Source organism: Ammodytes marinus, assembly GCF_949987685.1.
Source record: "Ammodytes marinus genome assembly, chromosome: 22".
In the NCBI taxonomy this organism is placed as follows: domain Eukaryota; kingdom Metazoa; phylum Chordata; class Actinopteri; order Uranoscopiformes; family Ammodytidae; genus Ammodytes; species Ammodytes marinus.
The window spans coordinates 22,126,421-22,154,219 of NC_137226.1; the positions used below are offsets into that span (position 1 = coordinate 22,126,421).

At 42.0% G+C, this 27,799-nt stretch overlaps 1 protein-coding gene across 1 annotated transcript in view; it reads right to left on the bottom strand.

Moving 5' to 3' along the window:
• Nucleotides 1-272: 272 nt before the first annotated feature.
• gys2 (glycogen synthase 2) overlaps nt 273-27,799 on the bottom strand; it is a gene marked incomplete at both ends in the record, with an annotated part of 43,650 nt that continues 16,123 nt past the window's right edge. The window contains 12 exons of the mRNA XM_080051078.1: nt 273-458; nt 2,553-2,633; nt 3,040-3,203; nt 3,477-3,572; nt 4,509-4,635; nt 5,699-5,812; nt 13,012-13,090; nt 13,234-13,293; nt 17,450-17,556; nt 18,234-18,354; nt 18,443-18,560; nt 21,213-21,357. Coding sequence (XP_079907204.1) covers nt 273-458; nt 2,553-2,633; nt 3,040-3,203; nt 3,477-3,572; nt 4,509-4,635; nt 5,699-5,812; nt 13,012-13,090; nt 13,234-13,293; nt 17,450-17,556; nt 18,234-18,354; nt 18,443-18,560; nt 21,213-21,357 — 1,398 coding nt within the window. The remainder of the gene's footprint in view (nt 459-2,552; nt 2,634-3,039; nt 3,204-3,476; nt 3,573-4,508; nt 4,636-5,698; nt 5,813-13,011; nt 13,091-13,233; nt 13,294-17,449; nt 17,557-18,233; nt 18,355-18,442; nt 18,561-21,212; nt 21,358-27,799) is intronic.

Here is a 27,799-nt window from a genome sequence, read left to right on the forward strand (position 1 = left end):
AATCTAATAATAACCCTTTCAATTATTCAATAGCCACAATACACAGTTTGTAAAGTTTATTTGTGCTTTAATTTTCACTGTGATATGTTTGGATGAGAAGATATACACTTTATCTATCAAGAATAATACACATTGTATGTACAGAAACTTTTTTTTGTGTAACCTTCTGTAACAAAAGTTGAAGTAAAGTAAGCAATACAGTAGGGATTGGTGATTTATTTTTCAGTTGTATTGTACTCTCCTTCACTGGTGTATTTCTGGTGAATCCTCTCTTAAATGTCAGTTTCCAGACTCTCCCCTAGCACAAAGGGAGCCTTGATGTTGAGCCGGTCCCTCTCTGCCTCCTGCTCTTCATCGTAGCTGTCCTCCTCTTCATCACTGTGGTGAGGGGTGGAGTGCAGCGAGGCAGAGGGGGAGGGGGGCACGGAGTAGGGCCGGGGGTAACTGAAGCCTGGGCTCTGGACACAAAAAAGGCACTTATTGCAAATGACACTGCTTTTCTTTTTTATCTGTGTTTTAACCTTTATTTGACAGTTGGCAGTAGATAGTGACGGAGTGGAAATGGGGAGACAGAGAGAGGATGACATGCAGTGAAGGTCCACGGGTCGGATTCAAACCCGCGACCACTGCGACTAGGACTGAGCCTACTGTACATGATAAGCGCTCTACCCACTATGCCACTGGAGCGGCTCCAAATGAGACTGCTTTAAAATGTTTAGAGAGCATACACTAATATTGACTGTTTTTCACTTCATTTCTATACCAGAATTTAGACTCACTGGAAATAGATGAATCAGTTGCTACATGGGATTGTAATGAAGTCTTCAGACATGTCAGACCTGACGTCCCCTCCTGACAGTATTTCTTATTCTAGTTATAAAATCCAAGAAAGGAACAAAGAAAAAGAGGAAACAAGGCCTCTATTTCTGTGTCGTTTAGGCCTTGTACTCTCCTCTTTCCAGCCCATTTCCTCCTTTTGCTGTTTCTTTGCAGCTAGATAAGTACACCTCACATTAGTACATTTTAATGAATCTAAACGTTTTCTTATTGTGGTGGAAATTCAAATTTGTATCAAACATGAAAATGATTGTTCAGACATAGTATCAGTCATAGTGCTTTGGGTCAATGGAGGAAGAGCAAAAGGAGAGCGGCGGAGTCGTATTTACAGTAACACTTTGATAGGCATCAGCACACTCCACCATCATGTCATGTCATTCATCCAAATGTTAGGCTGTCAATTAAAGCCCAACACGTGGGTACAAAGCCCCGGTATTCACTCTGTGTCTGTGCAGTAGTAAACACTACATGAGGGATTCTCAGCTTTATCTACAGTATGTGCAGTGAAAGGAAGGATTTCTAAAAGTGTGTTTTAAAGGTTTTGTTACTGAGTTGTCTCAGTAAAAACTATTTGCTCCACTACAGTAATCAGCCTGCAGACATACCAGCAGGTTGAGAAACCTTTGACTGAATGAAAATCAACCCATCCATAGAACCACAGGGAAGGGACTCCTTGTTATATTAGCCTCGTTTGAGTAGGAGCCGTCTGGCTCAGACCTTTGCAATTATGACGCGCGTCTTGCTGAGCGCACACCATTTTTGCAGGATTTTTGCTGTGCGCTCAGCAAGACGCGCGTCATAATTGCGCAGGTCTTAGCAAGACGGCTCCAACTCAAACGAGGCTAATGTCTGAGAGGTCTTAAAGGCCCTTGCACACCTGCCGCGTTTTATTCGTGCAATTAATTCGTTAATTACCGAACGTATACAGAGTCAATACAAGCTTCCACACCAGCGCATCGCAAATTTGCGTCTCTTATTTTTTCGAACTGAGTTTGATTTTTCTGGGACGTCGCTTCTTAAAGTGAGACGCGACAAAAATCCCCATTTCAAAACATTCGCTTTTACGTGCCGTTTATTCGCGTCGCGCCCGGTGTGCAAAGGCCTTAACATGTCACTTTGAAGGATTTTTGTTATGTGTGTGGTTCCTATGTGTCATCTCAATGTCTCTTTGTGGTCATTTCATTAACTTTCTAGCCAGCAATGGCCAGGGGACACCACAGGACCAATTAGATTCAAGACTGAATAACTCCAATGTCATTGTGAAAGCACAACTACACTCCAATTCCATTGACGTCAAATGGTGCATTTTCAATGAGACTTTAAACATATTAAAAATAATCAACAAGATGGAATTTGATTAAAATATATACAGTATAGTATGTATACTGTATACTGTATATTTAATATATCAGCATTAAAACACAGCTTCTAAGCACTATTAGTTATACGTATGAGCAATATAATATAAATATAAAAGACACAAGGTGTTCATAGCATCAGCAGCAAAAGGACAGGACATTACAGTAAAGGGGGCCAAGATTTAGTTTGGATCATTTCTTGACATAGATAAAGGCGCTTTCACTATTATCCCATTAAACTACTGCACATGAAGCAATTTCATTCAATAGGATCAGCCATTTTGTGCATATGCAAATGTAAAACAAACTTTACAGTATTGTCACTAAGGGCTCTGGAAACCCTTCTCTACTACTCACCTCTAGAGGGGCCATGGGATCCAGCTTGAACTGGTCTGGGAAAGCTCTGCTAAGAGCCAGATGACGAGCGTGGATGTAGAACTGCAAATCACAAGGAAGCAGCGATCAACAACAATTGAACTAATCATTTGCTTTTAAATAGGCTGGCACATCAGGGTTCCATGTCAAACAGCAAGCTGTGAAAAGAGATGGACTATAGAGGCTGGGGGCAGTACACTAAAGTGGCCTTCCTGTTTTGCTCCCAAATTTACATTGAGTAGATGAACTGATTGCTTTCCAACTTGTTAGGCACTCGACATACAGAAAGTTGTCTTGACTCAATGTCGCACCTCATAGGCATATCAGTTAGGCTTTTTAAATGAAAAGTTCCTTCTTACTTCATGCTTGCAGACAGACAGTTGTATTGATTATTATTATAGTCTGATTCCTATCCTGTACATTGTATGTGCATGGGTGACTATACTATTGTGCTGACAGAGACACAGACCCGGCCCAGGTATCTCCAGTCCAGCAGCTCTGACAGCCTCTCAGTGCGGTTCCTCTGGATGACTCTCTGTCTCAGAGACTGCTGGCTGAAGGAGAACATGAACTGGGTCAGCTGGTTACAGGACTCTTCTGCTGAACGGAAGCGCCGGTCCACTATGTAAATACCTGAGAGGGACAACACAGGCATGGGCACATGCTGACTTTGAATTCACATGATGAAATGGCTCCTTAAGCTTTGAAATGAGACAGCAAGAGCACTGATGTGCACATGTGTGTGTGTGTGTGTGTGTGTGTGTGTGTGTGTGTGTGTGTATGGGCGTGTTTGTTTGTGTGTCTGTGTGTTTGCGTGCGTGCATGTGTGTGTGTGTGTGTATGTTTGTGTGTGTATGTTTGTGTGTGTGTGCGTGTGAGTGTGTCCATGTATGTGTGTGTCCACACCATAGGCAGTAGGGTCTGAGACATGCTCCTCCATGAAGCAGCCGAATCCTGACAGGTTGGTGGTCACACTGGGAATGCCCATTACAGTGCATTCACCTGTGGAAGAACACACAGCTCAGAAGTGCTACAGTATGTTTATGTCATGTGTACCCAGGCAAAAAAAGAGTATACTTTAACATACTAAATTTAAGCACACTCATTGAATGCAGCTTATATCTGCAACGGAAATCTTTGCAACGTTCATGTGTCACGTGACTCGGTGACTGGCCCCCGATTGGCCAGTACGCACATTTGATTCGGAAACGTGGACTGTGATTGGTCGAATTAAATGCACTGCGACGACTGGCTGTTTTTTGTTTGGTTCGGTGAGGTGCACCGCTGCTATTCGTTCAGAACAGAACCTGTAAAGCTGAAGCCATTTAAAACAATGTTTACACGTTAGATGAAAGGGGGTACGTTTAAAAAATGTGCCTATTTGGTATAGTGTTGTAATGAACTATTGAGATTGTTTTTGTTGTTGTTGTAATAAGTAGGCCTACACTATAATTCACATTGCTACATAATATACATTTTATAAGTACAAAAAAATCAGAATTTTTTGATTAAAAGTTACATTAGTATAGTCTGAGATGTATACTATTTATATATATATATATCTCTTCGGCACTCGGCCTGCGGCCTCGTACCTACGACCGAATCACAGCAGCGCTGATATAGAGCGACAACATGCTCCCTCTCATGTGATATTGCTTAAATAGTCCACATATGAAGCCTTATGGCACAGTGTGCATTGAGTTCACAGCAAGGTAAAGTCTGCTTCATCTTGGATAGTCTGCTATATTGCAAAGGGTTAACTGGATACACAGCATGTTTAAGAACATAATCCATCTTTGCCTCGTGTGGCGGCTGTGGAGATTTGTGTAACAACTGCAGTGCGTCTGTATTTTAAGAACCTGTAGCATTTGTGAATGTTAATACAGGTGTACACTGGCTTTGTATACAGTAGGTTCCAATGTTGTAATAAAGCGTTACCAGGTGTGTATCCCCATGGTTCATAGTAGGAGGGAAAGACTCCCAGGTTACAGCCACGGACAAAGTCCTCATAGTCCATAGGCAGCAGAGGGCTGGTGGAGGACAGGAACTCTGGGTGGAAGATGATCTGAGAGAAGGACACAGGTCAGAGAGATGGAGAGAACACACAGCAGGCTCTCAAAGGAAAAAGATTCATTCACCACTGGGAACTGTTTGCTATGTATTTGTTGTACACTTTGTTGTAGCTTGTAGTGTGTGAATTAATATTGCAATATATTTTATCAACTAAGATTTGCTGTGGTACCCAAAGAAGATTTGACCACAGCATAACCAACACATCCCAATACAATTTTGAAGGCTTTTTTTCTTCCCGATAATAGAAATGATTTTATTTTAATAAACTGTGTAGTGGCTACATTTCATTTGTGTAGTAATCTTACATTACAAACAATAAAAGCCAAATCAACTCTCTATTATTTTGATGATATTTTACTATGACTACTACCTACTATTACTATCAATAATGACTCTTCCCGATACAGTACTTGATAAAAAAAGTTAGTCTGTTTGTCCTTTGGTCCGTTCACCAATATTTGAACATCTATTAAATGGATTACCATGGAATTCATTCATGGCTCCTAGACAATAAATCTTACTGGAATACATTTAGTTCACAAGTTTAGTTTAGCATGTCTGACTACAGGCCCAAAAGCTGCTAGCACAGCTGCAAACTATTTGTTCACTTCTTTCCACAAAGTGCTCTTTACGTGTGCACATGTCCATTGTCAAACACTGTGTGTCATCATCACCTTGCCATTCAGTAACCTCTTTTAAATCACTTCTTAAAACACATTTTTATAGACTTGCTTTTACGTGATGCCGTCTATTTATTCTTTTTATTCTCTTTCTCAATTTCTTTCTACCCTAGCACCTATTAATCTTGTTTGGTTTGTTGTGTGTATATATATGAGTATGTGTATTTATCTTTTTGTATATATGTTTTCTTATTAGTATATACTTATCTGATTGTACTTGCTCGTATGTATGTTGTTGAATCACTTTGTAAACCATTGTTTTTAAAGGTATAAATAAAGATATTATTATAATTATTCACTAAGTTTATTCCGCCAACTTCACAACCATCACACTGATGAAGCACATAAAGAAAGTCGGGAAGATGTGGTGTGCACCTTGACGCGGTCGTTCCTGGCATTGAAGAGTCCGATGCGCCTGACGTTGGACAGGATTGGATCTGTTGCGTCATCCAGCATGTTGTGAGTGGTCACTGGAGGGAGGCTGTGTCTCTGCAAATCAGTTTGATTTCATTAGTTTGCTTCATTAGTGTGATGGAATTAGGAATCGCCACATTTTTAAACTTATTCTGGAAACCGATTAGTGAAGAGAGATATGGCAGTCCACATTCAGAATGAGATTTGTATCATCATAATGTCAGTTTAAAGGGATGACATTCTGATGACGTACTTTATCATTTGAAATGATCTTTACTTTGATATTGGTTTGCAGCAAATCAATTTCCTCTAAGGAATTATAATGTCCATAATCGTCAATCAATATAGCTTATGCTCATTACATCATGATTAAACACGGAAACATTCTTACTGTAAGTCAACTGTGTCAGCTGAATTTCTATGAACGTAAATATTGACATGCCTGCATCTACACATACCAACACACATGCCTAAAGCAGTGCAGTGAGGGAAAGGACATAACGACTGTTTGATCCATTGGTCCGTGACTAGTAACCTTTCAGCCTGTCAAGTATTGATTAGTGCAGGCTAGAACTAAACCCTAGGCTAATGATATCTGATTACTGTCTCTCACATCACATCATGGCACAAAACAAAATGCTTTGTTTTACAGGTCACACAGTTTCCTGCCATTTCCATAAAAGGAACTATAAATTCTTAGGAAGGTTCCTGAGAGGGAGTAAACATATTTCCACTTGTATTCTACCAATTAATTGCTGTCCTTACCTATGCCCTTTTCCCACCAAAATAAGAGGGTCTACGCAGGTTTTTGATCCAGTGTTAATACACAATTTAGGCTCTGTAAACAGGTATGTAAACCAAGAGGCCCACCGTAGCTAAATGACCATTTACAGAGACTGCATACACACTGACAGGTAGCATATCATGTGGATATTCACTCATTTTGACAACAAGCGTTCTCCAGAATCACTGACTGTACTTTCAAATTGGAAATGTCTTTCAACAAAGCTCAGCTAAACTGCTCACGACTACTAGAGTAACTGAACGTTAGTAACTGACAAACATCTTACTAGTACTACATAGTTAAAAATGACAAAAGCGCAAGTAGTTTTTTAATGTTTTTGTAATGTTTTGACGTTTCAAAGCCATGGGTGAATTTTGGGTGAAACACTGGCTTACCCAGATATTTGAAGCATTGAACAGATACCTTTGATTGTACTATTAGGGTTAGGGTTAGTAAGTTAGTTACTGCTATTATTAAAGGTCTGACGTTAAAGGCCAATGAAGGGGTACGGGGAGAGATTGTGGAGTAGCTAGTTATGACTTGGTTATGACATCCAAACTAGTTCCAGCAGAAAGACACTGATTGGGTTTAATCTCTGTCTGGGCCAAACCACATACAGTTGGTTTGCTTCCTTCACTTATTATACCTTACAATACTGGTACATCAATTTACTGTTCCTTAGTTAATGCTTAATAAGCGTTAACCTGAGCATTTTTCTAGGCTATTAACTCCACACATCAATTGAAACTTTTATTTGGGTGAACTGCAGAAACATGAATGACTACAACAATGTTACAATTTGTGTCAACTATTAAAGATATTTAAAGAGGACCTATTATACTACTTTTCTGGTCTTAATTTCTTGTTTTACACTGCTATAGAGCAACCTGACACGAATCACATCACAAAAAACTATGTAGATTTTCGGGAAGCTCTTTCTCTTATTTTGGCGATCCAGCACGTCCTGTCAACACTTGAGTGTGTGTGCTTCGGCAATCTCCGATCCCTCCGCCTGTGCATCGGCCATTTCCGCTACCCTCCCCCACCCCCCCCCTCCTGCAAACCCCACTCCGTTGTGATTGGTTACCTTCCTTCCGGAACACTTTCAGTGGCGGGAAGCGCGAGCATGGACCTATAAGGGCGCGAGGCAGACGCGAGGCAGACGTGAACAGGGAAGTGACAGCATTACCATACATGGAAACATCCGCGTGGTGACTTCACAAAGTTACATGCGACGTCACAAAGTTACAAAGGGTAGACCGCTTTGAACACGTGACTTCTCGACTGGCTAGAATAGTGTTTAGTGCTCGGCACAGACACCCCAGACGGTCAGCAGGGAATACGTCGAAATGCATGTAAGTCATTATTTGATAATTTAGTATGGTTAAGCATGACTATGAATCATCATAACAACGTTTATAGGTCATAAAAGTCAAAAAGCATCATAGGTCCTCTTTAATGTCTTGAAATGTGTTCTTCATTTAAAAAGGTTAAGAAAGACTACTCTAGTGTGTGCGTTAAAGCAGGCAGTATTTTAAAAGTGGGGCTGGGAGGGAAATAGGGAGGGCTACAAATAAAAAATGGCAAAGAGAGAAATTATCTGAACTGCATCTGTCAGACCAATCAGAAGTCTCCGTTCCATTACTCTACATGCATTTTCAGTCAATACCACTCACACTCCATCTTCCACCACTCAAATATTGATGTTGGCATAAAGTCCTTTAATTGAGAAAGATCTTTTTAAATTACTTTGCTTGTAACACTTTGCTGTAACATACATCGACACAGTCAGTCTATTGACCCATGGTCTGGGGTAGAGGAAGCAATTTCACACTCGGTTCATTCAAGCTTTCCACTCAGGGTATCCCCCTTCATAATCAATCTCCAGCCTAGGCCATTGCTCACATTAACCACTCCTGCTTCCGCATCTGTATCTTAACATAACTGAAAAACAAAGCTGTGAATGTGAGATAAATCTTTTTAAATGTTTTTTTTTATTTTTGTCTCTGTTGGATGTTTTACACTGCAAACCTCAAAGCGATAGGAAACTGGATGAAGAAGTGTTTATCATATTATAGGGGAGAGTGGGGTGAGTTGTGCCGGTGGGGAAGTTGTGCCACCCCTTGTTTCTAGAAAACCATAGAAGAAATTGGAAATGTGACCATATATTTAAGAGGAGCCACCCATTTGACTCATCCTGTAAAGAAGGGAGAAACATGGCATAAGATAAAAGCATCTTTAAGCTCAAAAAACTGTTTTTTGCCTTTCAAAGTAAAATTTCCATGATCAAGGTTTTTTGATTATTTGTCTGAACAATTATAGAGAAGTTTGAAAACATTTGACACATGTTTTAGTGCTTTAGTATGCTATACTTAGTGTCTATATAGTTAGCACGATGTCAGCCCTAAACTGCTGTATCATGCTTGTTATCCAAAATTCTGGGGTTGGGGTGATTTGTGCCAGAAGGCCTGGGGTGAGGTATAAGTAAGTAAGTAAAATGTATATATAAAAGCACATTTTGCGCTGTCCTAAGTGCTGAGCATAGTGCATTCATTAGGTAAAAATGAAGGTAAAATAACAATAACTAAAATAAAAGACATAAAGCCCATACATCCACATATAAACAAAGATAGTAGTGCAGAGGTAAGATAGTTAATGGGGAGGAAAAACCAGGGTGTACAGATGGGTTTTGAGCCTTGATGGCAGAAATGGAGGGGGAATCGCATATGCCAGGTGGCAGTTGGTTCCACAAGCACAGAGCAGCTAGTGCAAAGTAAACTTCTGAGAGTTGTGCCATTGGCATGGCTGTATACACTGGTCACCAAAAGAAAGTGATTGTCTACAGTAGCTCAGAAGAAACTGACATCTCCATTCCACTTAACGACACCACTGATGAGAGTTCAGATGGCCAGAAAGATGATGATGGTGACTTTGTCATTGTGAGCTTTGCAGGTAAAACCATTAGATCTGCTAGGCTATGTTTAAGAAAATTGACCTTCAACCTTTGTAAAATATTGACTTTATTTACTTTAAATAAACCTTACGTAAGTGATTGTCTAATGGATCTGTCTTGCATTACAGTTTATGAGATATATATAAATGGCACAATTTACCACATGGTATTCTCTCTTGTGGCACAACTTACACCACACCGCGGGCAAGTTGTGCCACAACAAGATAACTTTTTTTCCGAAATGTTTCTTAAACAGTTTATTTCAGATCCAAAGTTATTGTTGCACATATGGATGCACAACACCCTGAAATATATGTACATATTTGAGTTGGAGACTTTACTGTCAAGGCCTCACTTTAAAGTCACTTTGACTAAAAAGTGGCACATCTCACCCCACTCTAGGGCTGCTCGATTATGGCAAAAATTCTAATCACGATTATTTTGATTGATATTGTAATCACGGTTATTAAAGACGATTATTCATTGTAGGGATGCACCAAAATGAAAATTCAGCCAATTCATTCAACATTACATAAACAAAACTCCCAATTGTGCTCCTCAAACATAGCCTACAACTATGTAAACCAAAGCCACACAAAATAAATAATCAGTAAAACCTTCGAATCTAAGAGTAAAATTAATATTTTACTAGGGATGTGATTGTGAACCATTCATTGATTTGTACTTCGACTTATAAGAGGAGGTAGGCTATGAATCTACAAAAAGATCGACTTATTACCTTCTTTTTTTTTTGCAGTGCACGTTGAGTTGCTGTAAAAAAAACTACACCACAGCTGACACCGTAATGTTGAGACTTCAGAATTTGTATCAGAGCGCTGATCATAAACATTAGACGCTTTATTTAAACGAAGTCCATGCTTAGGTGCTGGTTGTAACTTTTCGTCTGTAGACTGAAACTAACGGAGGGGGTGCGTCTCACTGTATATTTGCTCTTGTCGCGCAGATAGTTTGCCGACATGGCACAATATATTCAGGCTCGAGAAATGCAATCAGAAAGCGGAAGCCTTTCCCCTCAACAACATTAACGTGCAGGAATCCCCGACTATCATTTTACCCGTAAAGCCACAGAGCTTTTCTGCGCGGCGGCTCGCACCGGCAAGTTCTCACAGTGAATGACACCGTTACCCACCGCCATCACAGTGTCTCACTCACACCATGTTTCACCGAGTGAAACGCTGCTTCAATCGCGCAAGGCTTTTGTGTTTCGGTGTAACATCCTGGACGAGCGTTTTAACTTTATGCTGAATAAACAATTGCACTGGAATCGCTGAAATCGACAGTGTTCGGGCGGGGGCGGAGCGCAGGTGGAGACAGAAGGGTGCGCTGCATTTACTACACATGACCCGGCGTGCCGCACAATAACCGTTTTATTACGATTATCTTGTTTTCATGATCGAGGGAAGCCAAAATTGTAACCGAAATCAAAATTCAATTAATCGCCCAGCCCTACCCCACTCTCCCCTATTGTCCAAAATCATCATCTGGAAATGAAGTTTAAAAATTATCAAATTCCATGGATGATTATGCGGTCCTATCCTGAAACTTCTCAGTTACTGCCCATTTAAGGGCAAGGAACTCCAATTTGTGGGCGGGATACCTGGTTTCACATGTCAACAGACCACGGCTTGCATAAACAATGACTCGCTTATGTCCTTCTTGCTCCTCATAGAGGGCAGCACCGAGCCCTGAAAGTGCTTGCATCTGTATGTAAAATGTAGGGCTGTTTGGGATCGGCAAACCCAAGGACAGGACAGTTGTCAGCTTTTCTCTTATGCTGTTGAATGCTGTCTGGCAATCAGGATTCCATCTGTCGCCCGAAAAGGTATTTTGGGTTGTGGTACATCTCCCTGTTTACTCTGTTGTTGGTGGATAGTGTGACCGTTGAGTGGCTTTACAATCTCTGAAAAATCCTTGACAAATCTACGGTACTAACCACAGAAACCCAGGAAGGTTCTTAGCTCTTTCAGGTTGTTTGGTTTTAGCCAGGGCTCTAATACAGCTGTCTTCTCAAGATCTGTTTCAATGCCCTTCTCTGACACAATGTGGCTTAGATACTTCACAAAGGTCTGGAAGAACTTGCACTTTTAAGGTGAGAGTTTCAAGCCATACTATTTTAATCGGTTGAAAACCCATGTCAACCTTTCCTCATGCTCTTCCAGTGTTAATGAGAAGACAATGACATAATCGAGGACAGCTAAGGCTTTCTTCAAGTTCAGCCCTCTTATGCAGCACTCCATGAGCCTCTCGAACATGCTAGGGGCGTTCGTTATCCCTTGGGGCCTCCTGTTGAAGTCGTGGAACCCTAGTGGGCAGACAAAAGCAGTTTTGTGCTTGTCCTTTTCATCCATTTCTTTCTGGAAGTAGCTAGATTTAGGTTTATTGCTAAGAACCATCTGGATACAGTCACTGCTGAGAAGGAGTCTTCCAATTTGGGTAAGTCGTATGGATCTTTGATTGTTAGTCAGGCCTCACTTTGTGTTTGCATGATGACTCGTCACTGAGTGTATGTGATGTTTAATCTTGTCAGTGTGACCAAAGTCAAGGTCCTGTTGTGCAAACACCTCTGGCATGGAGTTCAGCTTTTCAGGTATCCTCTCTTTCCACTCACTGGGTACTGGAGAGTTACCAAAGTCAAACTAAAGATTTGCTTTGTGATCGGTCTCTGTCGGGGAGTCTGAGAGAAAAGATTTGATTGAACACACTTTTGATGTTGTGTATCTCTACTGCTTTGGGATTCAGGGTGATATCATGGTTTGAATCCTTTTTTAAGGATGACTGGTATGCAGCGTGGAAGCTTTGGTGGTAAACTTGCCAGGCCGTGTGATACCTGTATACCACCTTGTAATTGAGCTGATTGTGGTGCCTCTACCATCACCCACTTTAAGGCATTTGTTGCTCTGCAGCGCACAGATCCCTTTTGGCTTACCAGCTGTGATCGTCTCTGCTCTGTAGCTTTACTTCTGTTCTTCCATGCTAAAGTGTTGATGCCAATGAACATCACAGAGGACAGAGTGGAAAGCCTATCAGGCACAATCAGAGTGTTGGCACCTCTTTATCTACACCAAATGTGCTCATGGGGAACTTGATGGTAACTTCAACAATGCCAAGGTAAGGGACACCCTGACGTTGGCTCCCTTCACTTCCAGAAGGTTATTCAATGAGTTGATGGGTACATGGGAAAGGTTCTCTTCATAGAAAAAATTGGGAATTGTCATTACTTGTGAATGTGATGGATTTCCAATCCGTATGAAAAAACCTGGCAAAAACTGCTGTGGATTAAGGATTTAAATCCTCACAAATCCCTGACCAGGTAGGTATGGTTTTGCATTCTTCTTTAGCCTTCTTTTGTTTGCTAATTCTCAAGTTTATTTAGCTGCGTCTCTCGTCTCTATTGTCAGCAATCTTCCAGCTGCACTTATTTATCCTCTTAATGAATTGTTTATTCTCATTATATTATATATGGGTTACACTCGGGTAATGCCTAGTGTGAGTGCGCACTAAGAACAGCTCCAGTACCTGAGTGGCATAGATTGCTCTCTTCATAATGGTGAAGTCATCTTTTTCCAGAATGGAGTTCATGTCAGGGATCTGCCCTCTGAGGTTAGAGCAAACAATCAAACATTGAACACAGAACATGCCTGATATCAATTCATCACAGAGAACTAGAGTTGATTTACAGAGACATCTGAAAAGTCTAAAAACCAATGAGGGGGTTAAGTCATAGTGTCCAATACTTACTTTAACAGAGCCTCATACAGGTTTTTGCCAAACTTCTCCTTAACAGTGTGAGCTGTATCCCTGTGAAAAACCAATGGAAACCTTTGTTAGAAATGTACCTTTGATCCAGGCTCTAGAACTTCACTGGAGGCATACTGAGGCACATAATACATACACTTTCTATTAGGATGACCTCAAAGACAGAGTTTGAGAGAGCATTCTGTAAGTCAAAGCCCTATTTTAAGGTTAAGGTCCTGTTTACATTGGAAACGGTGACGGTGCATCCGAAAAAGTATTTTTGCAGATGCAAATATGTAATGTTTTTATCATTTACATGATAACAGCAAATGCAGGCTTGAAAACATAAACTTTTGAAACCACCTTCCAGTTCCAGGGTGGAATCTTTTGAAAACGCAACTGCAGCAACACCCTGTGAACTAGTGAAACGGTCTCTGTGGTAACGCTGACGTCACTGCTCCACTCCACACATGCGTAGTCTATTACATTTGCTGTCAAAATAGCAACACGCGAGTTAGAAGACAACATGCACGGTGTCTCCGCGGTGATCAGCGGAGAGTCTCGTGCAGGGCTCAAATATAACACTCTCTAAGTTCTGGTACATTTGGTCTTAGCTAGTAGTAAGTTATTGAGACCACCCGCCACTTTGGCTGGGGAAAGATTAGTGCTCTGCCCGTTTTTCGAGCAAAATAAACTTGTGTCACCACCGGTAATGCCAGGGACACGGCTTTCTACATTAAAAAACACTATCTATAGATCAGCGTGCAGCAGTTAAGTTACTGGTAAAACAAACAAAGCGTTAAGGCTGGGGCTTCACATTTAAAGCATTTCACTAGTTAAGTACGGGCCCTCAATGTATTGAGGGCCCGTAATTATTACTCTCCACCATACTTATTCTTCTTACTTCTGCCGCAAATTTCGAGCTGCTACTCCTCCCACACCGTTTCACTGAAGAAAGTTTGAGAGGCCACGCCCCTCACACCGTAAGTCCGATTGACTTGAAATTTCTCACACAGGTGTATGTTAGGGTGCTCTACAAAAAAGCCTCTGGGAGCATATAAGTCCGCCAGGGAATATTTCCCGCTAATTAGCATAAACTGAAAAACAGGGTGTTATCCCCTTTACCACGTTAGACTCCTCCCCTTTACAACATTAGGCTCCTCCCCTTTACAACATTAGGCTCCTCCCATTTACCACATTAGACCCCCCCTTACCCCACTAGGCTCCTCCCCTTTACCCATTAGGCTCCTCCCCTTTACCACATTAGGCTCCTCCCCTTTGTCCAGTTAGGCTCCTCCCCTTCACAACATTAGACTCCTCCCCTTTACCTCGTTAGGCTCCTCCCCTTTACACCATTAGGCCCCTCCCCTTTACCTTGTTAGGCTCCTCCCCTTTACAACATTATGCTCCTCCCCTTTACCGTGTTAGGCTCCTCCCCTTTACAGCATTAGGCTCCTCCCCTTTACACCATTAGGCTCCTCCCCTCCACAACATTAGGCTCCTCCCCTTTACATCATTAGGCTCCTCCCATTTACCACGTTAGGCTCCTCCCCTTGACATCATTAGGCTCCTCCCCTTACTCGTTAGACTCATCCCCTTACCCATTAGGCTCCTCCCCTTTACCCCCGTTAGACTCCTCCCCTTTACCGCAATAGGCCCCCCTTACAGCATTAGGCTCCTCCCCTTTACCACGTTAGGCCCCTCCCCTTTACCACGTTAGGCTCCTCCCCTTTACATCATAAGGCTCCTCCCATTTAACCCGTTAGGCTCCTCCCCTTCACAACATTAGACTCCTCCCCTTTACATCGTTAGGCTCCTCCCCTTCACACCATTAGGCTCCTCCCCTTTACATCATTAGGCTCCTCCCATTTACCCCGTTAGACCCCTCCCCTTTACCACGTTAGGCTCCTCCCCTTTACATCATAAGGCTCCTCCCATTTACCCCGTTAGACCCCTCCCCTTTACCTGTTAGGCTCCTCCCCTTCACAACATTCGGCTCCTCCCCCTTACCTCGTTAGGCCCCTCCCCTTTACCATGTTAGGCTCCTCCCCTTTACCCCATTAGACTCCTCCCCTTTACCCAATTAGACTCCTCCCATTTACCCCGTTAGACTCCTCCCCTTTACCCGTTAGGCTCCTCCCCTTCACAACATTAGGCCCCTCCCCCTTACCTAGTTAGGCTCCTCCCCTTTACACCATTAAGCTCCTCCCATTTACCACATTAGGCTCCTCCCCTTTACCTCGTTAGACTCCTCCCTTTACTGCGTTAGACTCCTCCCCTTTACCACGTTAGACTCCTCCCCTTTACATCATTAGGCTCCTCCTAGTTACCCCGTTAGACTCCTCCCCTTACCCCGTTAGGCTCCTCCCCTTTACCCCATTAGACTCCTCCCCTTTACATCATAAGGCTCCTCCCATTTACCCTGTTAGACCCCTCCCCTTACCCCGGTAGGCTCCTCCCCTTTACATCATAAGGCTCCTCCCATTTACCCTGTTAGACCCCTCCCCTTACCCCGGTAGGCTCCTCCTCTTTACAGCATTAGGCTCCTCCCCTTGCAGTGTTAGGCTCCTCCCCTTACCACATTAGGCTCCTCCCCTTTACAGTGTTAGGCTCCTCCCTAAGCTCCTCCCCTTTACCGCGTTAGGCTCCTCCCCTTTACCTTTATAGCCTCTCAGACCATAGGGGTCAGCCATGATTATTTTTTTCGCCGCCATTGCCCAAAATGTTTACGCAGGGGCGGGGCTTATTATCAAATTGGCCATAACTCCTTAACCATAGGTCCTATCATCATCAAACTTGATGGGTATGTGCAGAAGTCATGTGGTAGCATGTCCCTCGAAGCTTATCGAGATTAACCCATATGGGGCGCCACAAATGCCCCCTGACTCTGATTGACCTGTATTACACTTGTACAGCTCATGGTGCTCTACAATATAGCCTCTCGGACAGTTTTTTGAATTTCCGCTAGGGGGCGCTGTTATTAAGCCCCAACTGAAGAAAGTTTGAGAGGCCACGCCCCTCACACCGTAAATCCGATTCACTTGAAATTTCTCACACAGGTGTATGTTAGGGTGCTCTACAAAAAAGCCTCTGGGACCATATAAATCCGCCTGGGAATATTTTCCGCTAATTAGCGTAAACTGAAAAACATGGTTTTAACCACAACTTTCTCAAATTTTTCTTTATCAACACCAAATTTCTCATGGAGCCTCGGGGGACTATGACACACATGCCCGTAAAAGATTAGTAAGAAAGCTTGAAAAACATGGCCGCCATTGACCAAAACGTTTACACAGGGGCGGGGCTTATTAGCAAATTGGCCATAACTCCTTAACCATAGGTCCTATCATCATCAAACTTGCAGGATATGTGCAGAAGTCATGTGGTAGCATGGCCCTCTAAGCTTGTCAAGATTAACCCATAGGGGGCGCCACAAATGCGAAAACCATAATTCAAAAATGCAATGTTTGACAGGCTACGCCCCTTTCCCACTGACTCTGATTGACTTGACATTTCTTACACATGCACAGCTCATGGTGCTCTACAATAAAGGTGGCGAAATGTGTGTGTAACGTGATGATTTGTATTTTCTGTTTAGTCATGCCACTGCCGTATTTTATAGAATAGTATTTTATAAGCTAGTCTTTAGCTGTATTTTTCTATTGAAACATTTTTCTTATTAGTTTTTACTTTATTCATTTCTTTTATGATTCGGTCTCCCAGTGTTAAATTGTAGTGCAACTGTTGAGCACTGAAGAATAAGTCTATTTTGTTTTAAGTGCAACTGTTGAGCACTGTGGGAATAAATAAAGTCTTTTAAATTAAAATATATCACTCTGTCACAATAATTTAAATGTGTTCTATAATATATTAATGCTACAAAAACCCCGAATTCATTGTGTCCTGTGTGGCAACCAATTCCACGGGCTACAATTACATGTCAGAAGCCAGCTGCGATCACAATGTGGTTGTACTAGGCGACTCCATATATGGAATTTGTGTAACTGTATCGGTGTGAATAAAAGTCACTGGAACTAACCCGGTACAATAAAGGTCAATATAATAAATCTTCCTTGTGTGTATTGTGTATTTGGGTTAGTGTTTTCCACTGCTTTATATACCTATACACACAGTGTAGCCTATATATAAGTTATAAAACGTGCATGTACATGTCAGTTTATGTTGGTAGTAAACTCATGTAAACCACGTCAGGGCATACCAGAGCTGTTTGCGCACTGCCTGTCCTTTCAGTGACTCCACATTGAAGTTGTTGGTTTTAGCTGGCATGATGAAGAAAACTACCACTGTCACATCTTTCCTGTGGACCTGTGAGAATCAAAGTAGAATGAAGTGGTTACAGGTCATTCAGATTCATAGCCAAAACAGGAGTTTCCTCCTGTTTTGGCTATCAAGAAAAATGAAATAAAACAGAAATGAATTTAACGTAACTTCTCTGAGGGGCACCACCCAGAGTTAACTGTGAAAATTCTCATAAATGTTATCAATTGAATTGATAATTAAATCAATAACTATACAAATTATTAATAGTTAGAAGGTCAAGGGAGTTCTAAATGGAAGAGGATGGCGATGTTCATTCTTCTGCTATATTAAAGAAACCAACAAAATTAAAACACACGTAATTTATTTACATAAAGTAATAAAATCAACACACATCAATGCCCTTTTTTGGTACGAGGAAGTGAGGCGGAGTCAAACTCTGACAAGATGGCGACTGCAGCCAAGAGGATTGGATGCAGTTGTAAGAACTGAGATCAGCCCGGATGTGTATCCATTTTATATACTATCTATGGTTCTTCTAACACCATGTTGTGCTCTAGAGTCAAATACAAGTGAGATCACCTCAAAATAAAATCCAAATGAATGAACACATGTACACATTCACTACAAGAACAAAGGGGAGCAGGATGAAGGAGTTATTTGGACAGGTTTGCATGCTGAAGAATATACTTGTCACATCTCATGAAGGACTACAGGGACCTCACCCGTAATAGGTAGTTGAGCCTGGACAGCGATTCAAGGAAAATGTCAGCTCCCTTGTTGGAAAACTCATACCGTCCAGCAATGAAGAAGAAAAGGGTTTTGTCCATATTGAAGTCCAGATGACTGCAGAAAGATAAGAATCACTAGAGGGTTTGAAGTAGTCACACAGCATTGGTGTAAGATCAGAACTACATTGATAAAATACACCCACCCATAGAAGTGTCCTCTGACAAACTCCTGGATGCGGGCCTTGCTGGTGGAGTGAAGGTTCTGGAACTCATGCATGGCTGAGAATTTCTTCACATTCAAACCATTTGGGGTCACCACATCTGTACCATATAGACAAGAGAATAAGAGCGTAAAGGGACAGTCTGTTCTTATACAGTAGTGATTGAGGACAGGTAAGGATGTCAGCAAAAATATATTTTTCATCCTCCATAAATGTTGATGCATACATATTAATAATCTGGGCCCGGTTTCCCAATAACGTCCTCTCTTAGCGCACTATGAAGACTCCTACGTTATGACTTACCAAAGTTGTTTACCTCTGTAGTCGTGGTTCCCGAACAGTCTCTTAAGGCCAGGACACACCGGCCCGATAATCGCCGTGGGAGAGTCTGGAAGGGGCGGGGACACGAATCTGTTTGGTGTGTGCCGTGACGTCGGTCGTCGTAGATGTCGTCGGGCTTCTTTTGAGCCGATTGAACATGTTCCTAGAAGGATTTCTAGATTTCTTTGAACATGTTCAATCGGCGGCGGGCAGTCTTTCAGTTGGAGCAATTTGATTGGTGGAGGGCTAGCGAATCAGCGAATCCCGGAAGTGAGGCGGGTAGCACAAACAGCTAACAACAGTTAGCCATTGTTTTAATGTGTCTGTTTGTTTCATTCAGCGAGTACTCACATGCATCAACCCTTCTTGACTGCTCGACATCATGCTCGACACTCTCTGCTAAAAATGGTGCTCTTTATGGTCCATAAATATAAATACGTATTTCTTTTTTTTAAGATATTTTTTGGGCATTTTTATGCTTTATTGACAGTGTAGAGACAGAGTTGAAATGGGGCAGAGAGGGGAGTGACATGCAGAGAACGACCGCGGGCTGGAATCGAACCCGGGTCCGCTGCTGGCCGAGGCCCATGGAGGGGACGCCTTACCAACTGAGCTAAAGGCGCCCCCATAAATAAGTATTTCTATCTATGTTTATGGTCTAGAGAGCTGTCCCATCATTTCCGGCTTCCGTATTTCCACAATACAGATTAGCGCCGCCTGCTGTTATGGAGACATTACGTCCCACGCAAGCGCAGAGCGTACGGAAAGTCAGTAGTCGGCTCGGTGTGTTCTTGGCACTTTTTTGGCCGCGACGGGCAGACTGGAGCTGCCTGAAACGGCAGACTCCATTTTCGGGCAGTCGGACCGGTGTGTCCTGGCCTTTAGGAGAAACACTCCTTACGTCGTTCGTAGACGGCGCTGTCCAGAAAGAAAGTGCTGAAATCGATTGCTCAGAGTTCGATTTTACATTTCATGCGCAGGTGCATGACAGCACTATATTATAAAACATATTGCAGTCATTGCGAATAAAAGATTGCTAGAAATCCTTCTAGGCCGAAACATTTATTTAACACTAGAAGCGCCAGCGTTCTCTTTATAGGCTGCATAATCAAATCTACCCGTGTATTTCTAGTGTAATATAAAGTCATAAATTAGTTTGTTTAATCATCATCTGTGTTTTGGACATCTTGTTTTATAATCTAAGTATCTTTTAAGAACACTGATCACGTTTCGTAGCGACTGATGGCCAAAACAGCGTCCAAATGAGCTAAAATTATAAATACAGTAAACATTAAAATGGCACACTTACTTTAAGGTAAACTCTCATTGATTATTCATTAATTTTTTCACACGCTGACATGTTTTGAGGCGGAGGATCCGACGCACTCTGCCCGGCTCAGCTGACAGCTCTCAGCTGTCAAATGATCCGGACGAGCCGCGGTGTGTGGAACACAGTGCGGAGGTTCTAGTATTAACCATGGTCAAACATACTACCATAGCCTATACAGATTTAAAAACAGATATAGAAAATATAGAAACAGCGGAGGAGATTAAGATTAAGATTGTTTCCAGCACTTATTTTCTTCGTGAATGACTTTAAACCATTGGTGAAACACAACACTGGCAATGTGGCAGTTCCATGCGCAACAGGGATGTCACTCGTGTCCGTTTTACGCATGGTGCTTTAACGGAAGGAAATGGGGTCTGTATCTCTGGCGATGCCACAGCGATCGCAGGGACTTTCACTAGTGTCATACAACTAATAAATCTGACTGTATTTCATATCAAAGGGACACAGCGATGACTGTATTTAATATCAAACTGATAAAAAATTATCCAAATGTATATCACGTATAAAGTATGTTCATATTAGCGGACATCGCATCCATTAAGTTAATGCTGATTGTCAAGTCAGTTAGATTACTAAAACGTACTTGTTCATATAGTTTGAACACTTTGTGAATCAGAGTGAATGGTATTCTGCTAAAATATCAAATAGCCTGCTTTAAATATATGTGATATACACTGTACACAGTTGGATAGTTTTTAACAGTTTGTTATTAAATGCAGTCATCGCTGTGTCCGTTTGATATGAAATACAGTCAGATTTATTAGTTTAATGACACAAGTGAGAGCTGAAACATCCCTACGGTAGAGCTGAGAAGGCTCTGCGGGCGCTCCAGAACAACCTTACCAACATATGACGTAAGAAAGAGATTCGTAGCAAAGAAAGTTTCGGGAAACAGGCGAAATGTTAAGTAGGAACTATAGGGGTTACGAATGACGTAGCGTAGAAGGCTTTGGGAAACCGGGCCCAGGCTGATAGTTTAGCCGATTTTGAGCCAAATTAACAATATAACCATCCTTAAAACAAAACACATTACAGTATAATAATTGAGTACCATGATGCAACTGTAAAAAGCTTCCCCACCTGGCTTCCTGTGCAGCATGTGATGGGCTTCCACAGCAGTGATCTGGGACACTGTGGTGAAGATGTGAGCACAGTGGACCGCTGCTCTCTCCAGGCAGTAACGGTGGTAAATCTGCCTCTCACCTGCCTCCTTGTCAACGTTGAACTACACACACACACACACGCAGGCACACACACACACACACACACACACACACACACACACACACACACACACAGGCACGCACGCACACATACACACACACACACACACACACACTTTAGTCTAATCACTGTGATATTGTACAACATTACTGATTAATTGGTATGTGTAGGTAAATAAGTGTAGTCTGATGACGTTTTAGACAGAAACCTGCCTATAAATGCTATTTAATGTATTTGAGTAGTGACGCGTAAAGCTGTGGCTCACATGAGCTGTGTTCCATGTCCATACTTTTAACTAGCGGTTGACATACACTATCAGAAAGGGCCACTCAGTGGATTCTTCACAGCATTGTGAATGTGGGCTCCCCTTCTCAAAGGTGTGAACCACATTGTTGCTTGCCAAACCTGTATTTTTGAATGTGTAAAATGATAATCATGCAACAAAGGTAATAGAAATACTTATTTTTACGTAGACGTATTTTTCATAGCGGAGTGTGGGTGCAGCAGCGGGTGTGGCTGGCTGAGCAGGATCTCTGTAACAAGGCACACATGGGAATTATCACCAAATCAAGCATCCATAAATGCCTGGATAATCTGCCACACTCCTGTGCCAGATTATTCCGTTGCAGTTGGTAGAGATCAGTGCCTAATTTATCTGTGCTTCCAAGTGTTTCAAGCTATAGATCAGTTTATCTGAGGAAACCATCCTCCCTTCCTCCTCCGTGGTTAGAGTGGCCAGGTGGGAGATGGAGTGGGTGATCCAAGAGGCTCAATGTGACCAACCTACCCCTGAGAACTGTCCCCCTGACTGGACGTTCCTTCCGCCTTCTGCCAGGCCTCCAGTGCTCCAGTGGGGACATGCATCACCTGCCATCCCGGTTTTCATCGGACCATCTCCCCTGCTCCACCAGCGTTTTTGGTGTCCATCCATCTCTAATGACACCAGAGAGTTTGTCTCCGTCTGTGCCCGTAGCAAATCCTCCGATCTGCTCTAGAGACTGCTAACCTTCCTGTCCAGAATGTGTTCAGACTCCATGGCAACCCTCAGGACATCGTTTCCGACCGTGGCCCTCAGTTCTCTTCCCAAGTCTGGAAGGCCTTTCTTCAGGCCTTTGGGGCGTCAGTCAGCCTCTCATCAGCAAACCATCCACAGACTAACGGCCAGACTCAGCAGGCCAACCAAGACACAGACACCCTGTCTTTGGGCCACACATCTACCCTGGGTTGAATACACCCACAGGTATGTCACCATTCATGGTTTCATTGGGCTTTCAACCTCCCCTCCTCCCGGTCCAGGAAGATGAGGTCGCCGTCCCCTTATGCCTCGTTTCCAGAGGTGGGTCGTAACGCGCTACATTTACTCCGTTACAAATACTTGAGTAACTTTTTGAATAAATTGTAATTTTAGGAGTAGTTTTATTGCAACATACTTTTACTTGAGTAAATATTTGAAGAAAGAACGGTACTTTTACGCCGTTCCATTTGGCTACGTGACGGTCGTTACCTTATTTTTTTATATATTTTATTTATTACATGCGAGAGCTATTTCTCTCATGATTTCTCTCCCCGGGGACGTCTTCAGCCAACATCTCTATCACGTGACTATTTCAACCAATAAAAACCACATTACAAAAGCTTACCAATCAAATGCAGCCACTTCAGTCACATGACAAGTGTTGTCATGTTGTCATAGGGCTCAACAATGTCCGCGGACTTTTTTAAAGGCTGCGGTTCCGCAACGATGTTGTGTCCGTGGCCGTGCCATGTAGGTTAAACGCATATTTTACCGACTATCTGGGTGAGTCGAGAAAATGGAAGAAACCGCTGATTCCGAGGAGCAATAGCCACACCCCTGGCCTCACATACAGACTCACAAGCTCTCAATTACACAAACTCACAAAATAATAATCACACACTTACAATCACAGTGACACAGACTCCCACACACTCGCAATTACAGAGAAACTGTTCTTCTTTGACACATGTCCTGTTCTCCCTGTAGCCTACTCACTTCGCATGCCCCAGTCTGGCTGTGTGAGAGTATGAGAGTGGTCTCTTTGTTCAGCCACTCTGTAGTTTCATACGTTAAGTGAGTGTGCCAGCAGGTTTTGATGTGTAACAAAGTTTATTTTTGCGTGTTTTATATTTTTGGGGCTAAACACAACCTAGATCATTTTCTCAGGGCCAGTGACATATTGTAGGAATTTGTTTTAAAATGTGTATGTGCAAAACAATTGCAACAGTGTTATAAGAGTATTGGTTTTAATTAATATAATTTTGGACAAGCCTAATTTATTATCATTTTATTTGAAGGGTGATGTATTTAATTTGGCAGATAATTTATGTATTATTGTTTGAGTTCAAAGGTTATTCATTTGATTTTTAAATACCTTATTTATTGTTTTATTTAAAATTATGTTATTTAACATATCTTTATTTGAACATTGCTGTTTTATATTATGTTCGTGTCTATTCTGTACTGTTTGTGTTGCTCTGTATATTTCAAAAATAAATCCGGAGTAATTCAGTAGGCCTACTTGTACTCTTGAGTACTTGAGTAGTCTTTTCACTGCATACTTTTTTACTCTTACTCGAGTAATAATTTGTATGAGTACTTTTACTTCTACTTGAGTAATTATAATCTTAAAGTAACTTACTTTTACTTCAGTACATTTTTTGGCAACTCTGCCCACCTCTGCTCGTTTCCACCAAGTAGAGCTGGATGGAGCGGCTCGGTCCGGTTATTTTGGCTCTCCATTTGCCAACAGTTGGGTAGGGTACGTATATAAGCGCGCCAAACCGCTCTAAGCCGCTCCCATTTTCGGTACTCCTCCGTTGGGGTACCAGCCGCCTGAAAAGGTGCCGAAAAGGTGGAGCTACACACTGCCGTCCGTTGATTGGTTGAAAGAATAATTTCCGCCGTGTGTAGTCACCTCGGCAACAGTGAAGAGTCTTGTGTTTTGGCGAGAAATCTGAGCGCAGCACTGTTTATTGTGTGGTGTTTTTCCTCGTCATTAAATTAATCAGTTGGCTACACTGTGTCCCACTGCTACGATGTCACGTAGCTGCCGCAGCCAGCGCTGTTCGCTCACTGTCTCTGTCGGCTTGCACCAGCGTAATACGCTCACAACACGGGGGGAATAAATAAAGAAGCGTCTGGTTTCACCAAGCAAAAACGAGAGACCGCTGGCTTGACCACAGTTGTTCCACAGCCTGATAGTTTGACCCATATTCTGGCGGCGGCTATAGCAGTCGAGCCTAAACACGCCCTACCAGTAAGGGTAGGGTCGGCGGTGGAAACACCACAGAGATTCTTAAAAGTGAGCTGTCCCGCTCTGAGCCGCTCCGCTCCGACCCGACCCGACCCGCTCTACTCGGTGGAAATGAGGGCGGCTCTTGGTTTGGCTCTCTTCTCGCGACCTTCCTCTCCAGACGGAGAGTAGGAAGCTGGCTCCCCGGTACATCGGTCCATATGAAGTTTAAAAACTATTCAATCCCAGTGTGATTGAAGACTGAAGTTGCTTCCAGCATTGGTGTTGTTGAAACCTGTCTCCACCAGTGCTCTGAGCCCCCCGGCCGAACCCCACCTGAATGAATCACCCAGCCAGCACACCTTCCCCTGCCTCCAGCCAGAAACATTGGTTGCGTTCCGAATCGCATACTTTCTAGTATATAGTATGTAGAAAAAAGATTTAGGATGTCCCGATTCTTATGTAGAATGGAAAAAATAAAGAGTATGCGATTCGGAACGCAACCATTAAGTTTTTTCAATTAACTCCCCTTTAATCATCCACACCTACTTTCTCTGCATTTTGGGGTCCAAACTCAAACGTAACAGCCCTCACTCAATATGCACTTTTTGTATCCCACTGCTAATTAAACACCTAAATGTTTTAATTTTATCTATAAATATATTGTAACATAATCAGACATATCATATACCGTTTGATTTTTTTTTTCTATTACAGTATTATAACAGCATACTCAAAAATGACGATTTAGAATGCTACTGAAACTACTATGTAATTCCTATTTTTTCTAATGTTAACATACTACTTACAGTATGTAAATCCTGATTTGAGGAAGTATTCAAGAACTGGGACAAAGCTTTGGCAATTTAAAAAGCCTAACTACGCTTCCAATGAAGATAAATGAAAAAACATTCAATCTATTAATGGTTTTATTAATTTATTTTAATTTAATTGGCAATTTTCATTTGCAGGACTGAAACAGTTCTTTGCGTTCTCTATCCTGGGTACTGTGTCACAGTCATTAAATGTGTCTTATTAATATTACATTAAATACCATAAAATAGAAGAAGTTCCTTTGGACAGACTGAGGCTTCCAAACACCTTGTGTGTCAATGGTTGAGCCAGAGATTGGCCTTTAGCTCCACACTGACCTTTAGGATGTGAGGAGTGCACAGCCAATTACACTGACCCTCAGCACACAACTCAACATCACTAATGATGCTCTAAGTGGCTGTAGAGGCTTGGGATATTTGGCCTAAACTTTTGAACGTGAAAATGAATGATTTGGAACAGGTGTGTGTGTGTGTGTGTGTGTGTGTGTGTGTGTGTGTGTGTGTGTGTGTGTGTGTGTGTGTGTGTGTGTGTGTGTGTGTGTGTGTGTGTGGGTGGGTGGGTGGGTGTGTGTGTGTGTGTGGGCTAGGCCTTTTTAAGTGTAGGCTAAATTAATATTTTGTTAGTTGGACTATCAAAATATTACTAAAGAATGTTACTAAAACCAGTAAACAAATGGTTACGTACAGTGCATACGGAAAGTATTCACAGCTCTTCACTTTTTCCACGTTTATTAAATAGCAGACAAAAGTTCAGTGCTTTTTATTTACAGCCACAGGCACATGAATACGTGTCTCTTCTGAATTTTCATTTATCAGTGCACTAAAGAGAGGGAGGTTACAGTTTTGAATGTAATAACCAGTTGACAACTCATGGTTTTAGGTCTAAAGGACAAAAGGGAAAGGGACAAACGGTTTTATAAATAACTGTAGGCTGTAGGTGGAGGTTTATGAAAATAGAAAAATACAAAAAAAAAATAGCATAATAGCAGAAAAGGGGGGAAGAGAGAGAGAAAAGAAAAATCAGAAACGATCTTTGTATATCTTGTTTGTTGTGTTATTAGGGGGAGGGACTGTTGCAGGCACATGTATGATCCATTCCCTGTTTGTAATCTGTTGTTTACTAGAGCTGAATGTTGACATGTTGTAGCTAAGTTTATGAGTGTTATGTTAGTAACTACACGTCCCAGCACCTTAGCGCCAGGATGTGACGTCATGACGGAAGTGCGAGGGACTGTTTGAAATTGGACAGCAGCCGCGCAGACAGATGTAAACTCACAGACAGATGTAAATGAACAGATAGACAGAGGTGGGTCGTAACGCGCTACATTTACTCCGTTACAAATACTTGAGTAACTTTTTGAATAAATTGTAATTTTAGGAGTAGTTTTATTGCAACATACTTTTACTTTTACTTGAGTAAATATTTGAAGAACGGTACTTTTACGCCGTTCCATTTGGCTACGTGACGGTCGTTACTATATTTTTTTGTATATTTTATTTATTACATGCGAGATCTATTTCTCTCATGATTTCTCTCCCCGGGGACGTCTTCAGCCAACATCTCTATCACGTGACTATTTCAACAAATAAAAACCACATTACAAAAGCTTGCCAATCAAATGCAGCTACTTCAGTCACATGACAAGTGTCATCTTCATCTGACATGAGTTGCAGGAGGGACACCATCAAAATAATTATTGTGCAATCTTTAGATTCTCTCCTTTGTGGGCAAAATCATCTTCATGCCCTTTACTGGAGCTTTAAAATGTCGAATTAACCCTTATTGGTGGAATTTTAGTAGTAGGTGAAATGTAGCATTCATTTTGGGGGAAATGTTTTGATAATCAATTTTCTTTTTTTCAGAATGAATACCATGCAGAGCTCAAGTCCTGCCTCTCTATAATCTATTTTCTCATCTGCTGGCTTCTGCCATCATAGGGTTTTACTCCGGGTGCTCGACAACTTTAACGGCAAACTTATAAGTATTATAGATGCTATTGCGCCCACTAAGATGAAGGCTGTCTCTGGTAAGAAAAGATCTCCTTGGAGAAATGCCCCGCAGGTCAGAATAGAAAGAAGAGAGTGCCGTAAAGCAGAACGCAGGTGGCGAAAAACAAATCTCCAGGTTCATTATGACATCTTCAAAGAGAAACTGTGCACGTTTAACTCAGAACTGAGAAATGCAAGGCAGTCTTTCTTTTCTGACATAATCACCAAAAACAACAAGAATGCACGTGCCCTGTTTGCTACTGTCGACAGATTAACAAACCCTCCCGTGTCAGTAGCGTCTGAACATCTCTCCACGAGAGCCTGCAATGAATTTGCCTCCTTCTTTACTGAGAAAATTCACAAAATTAGA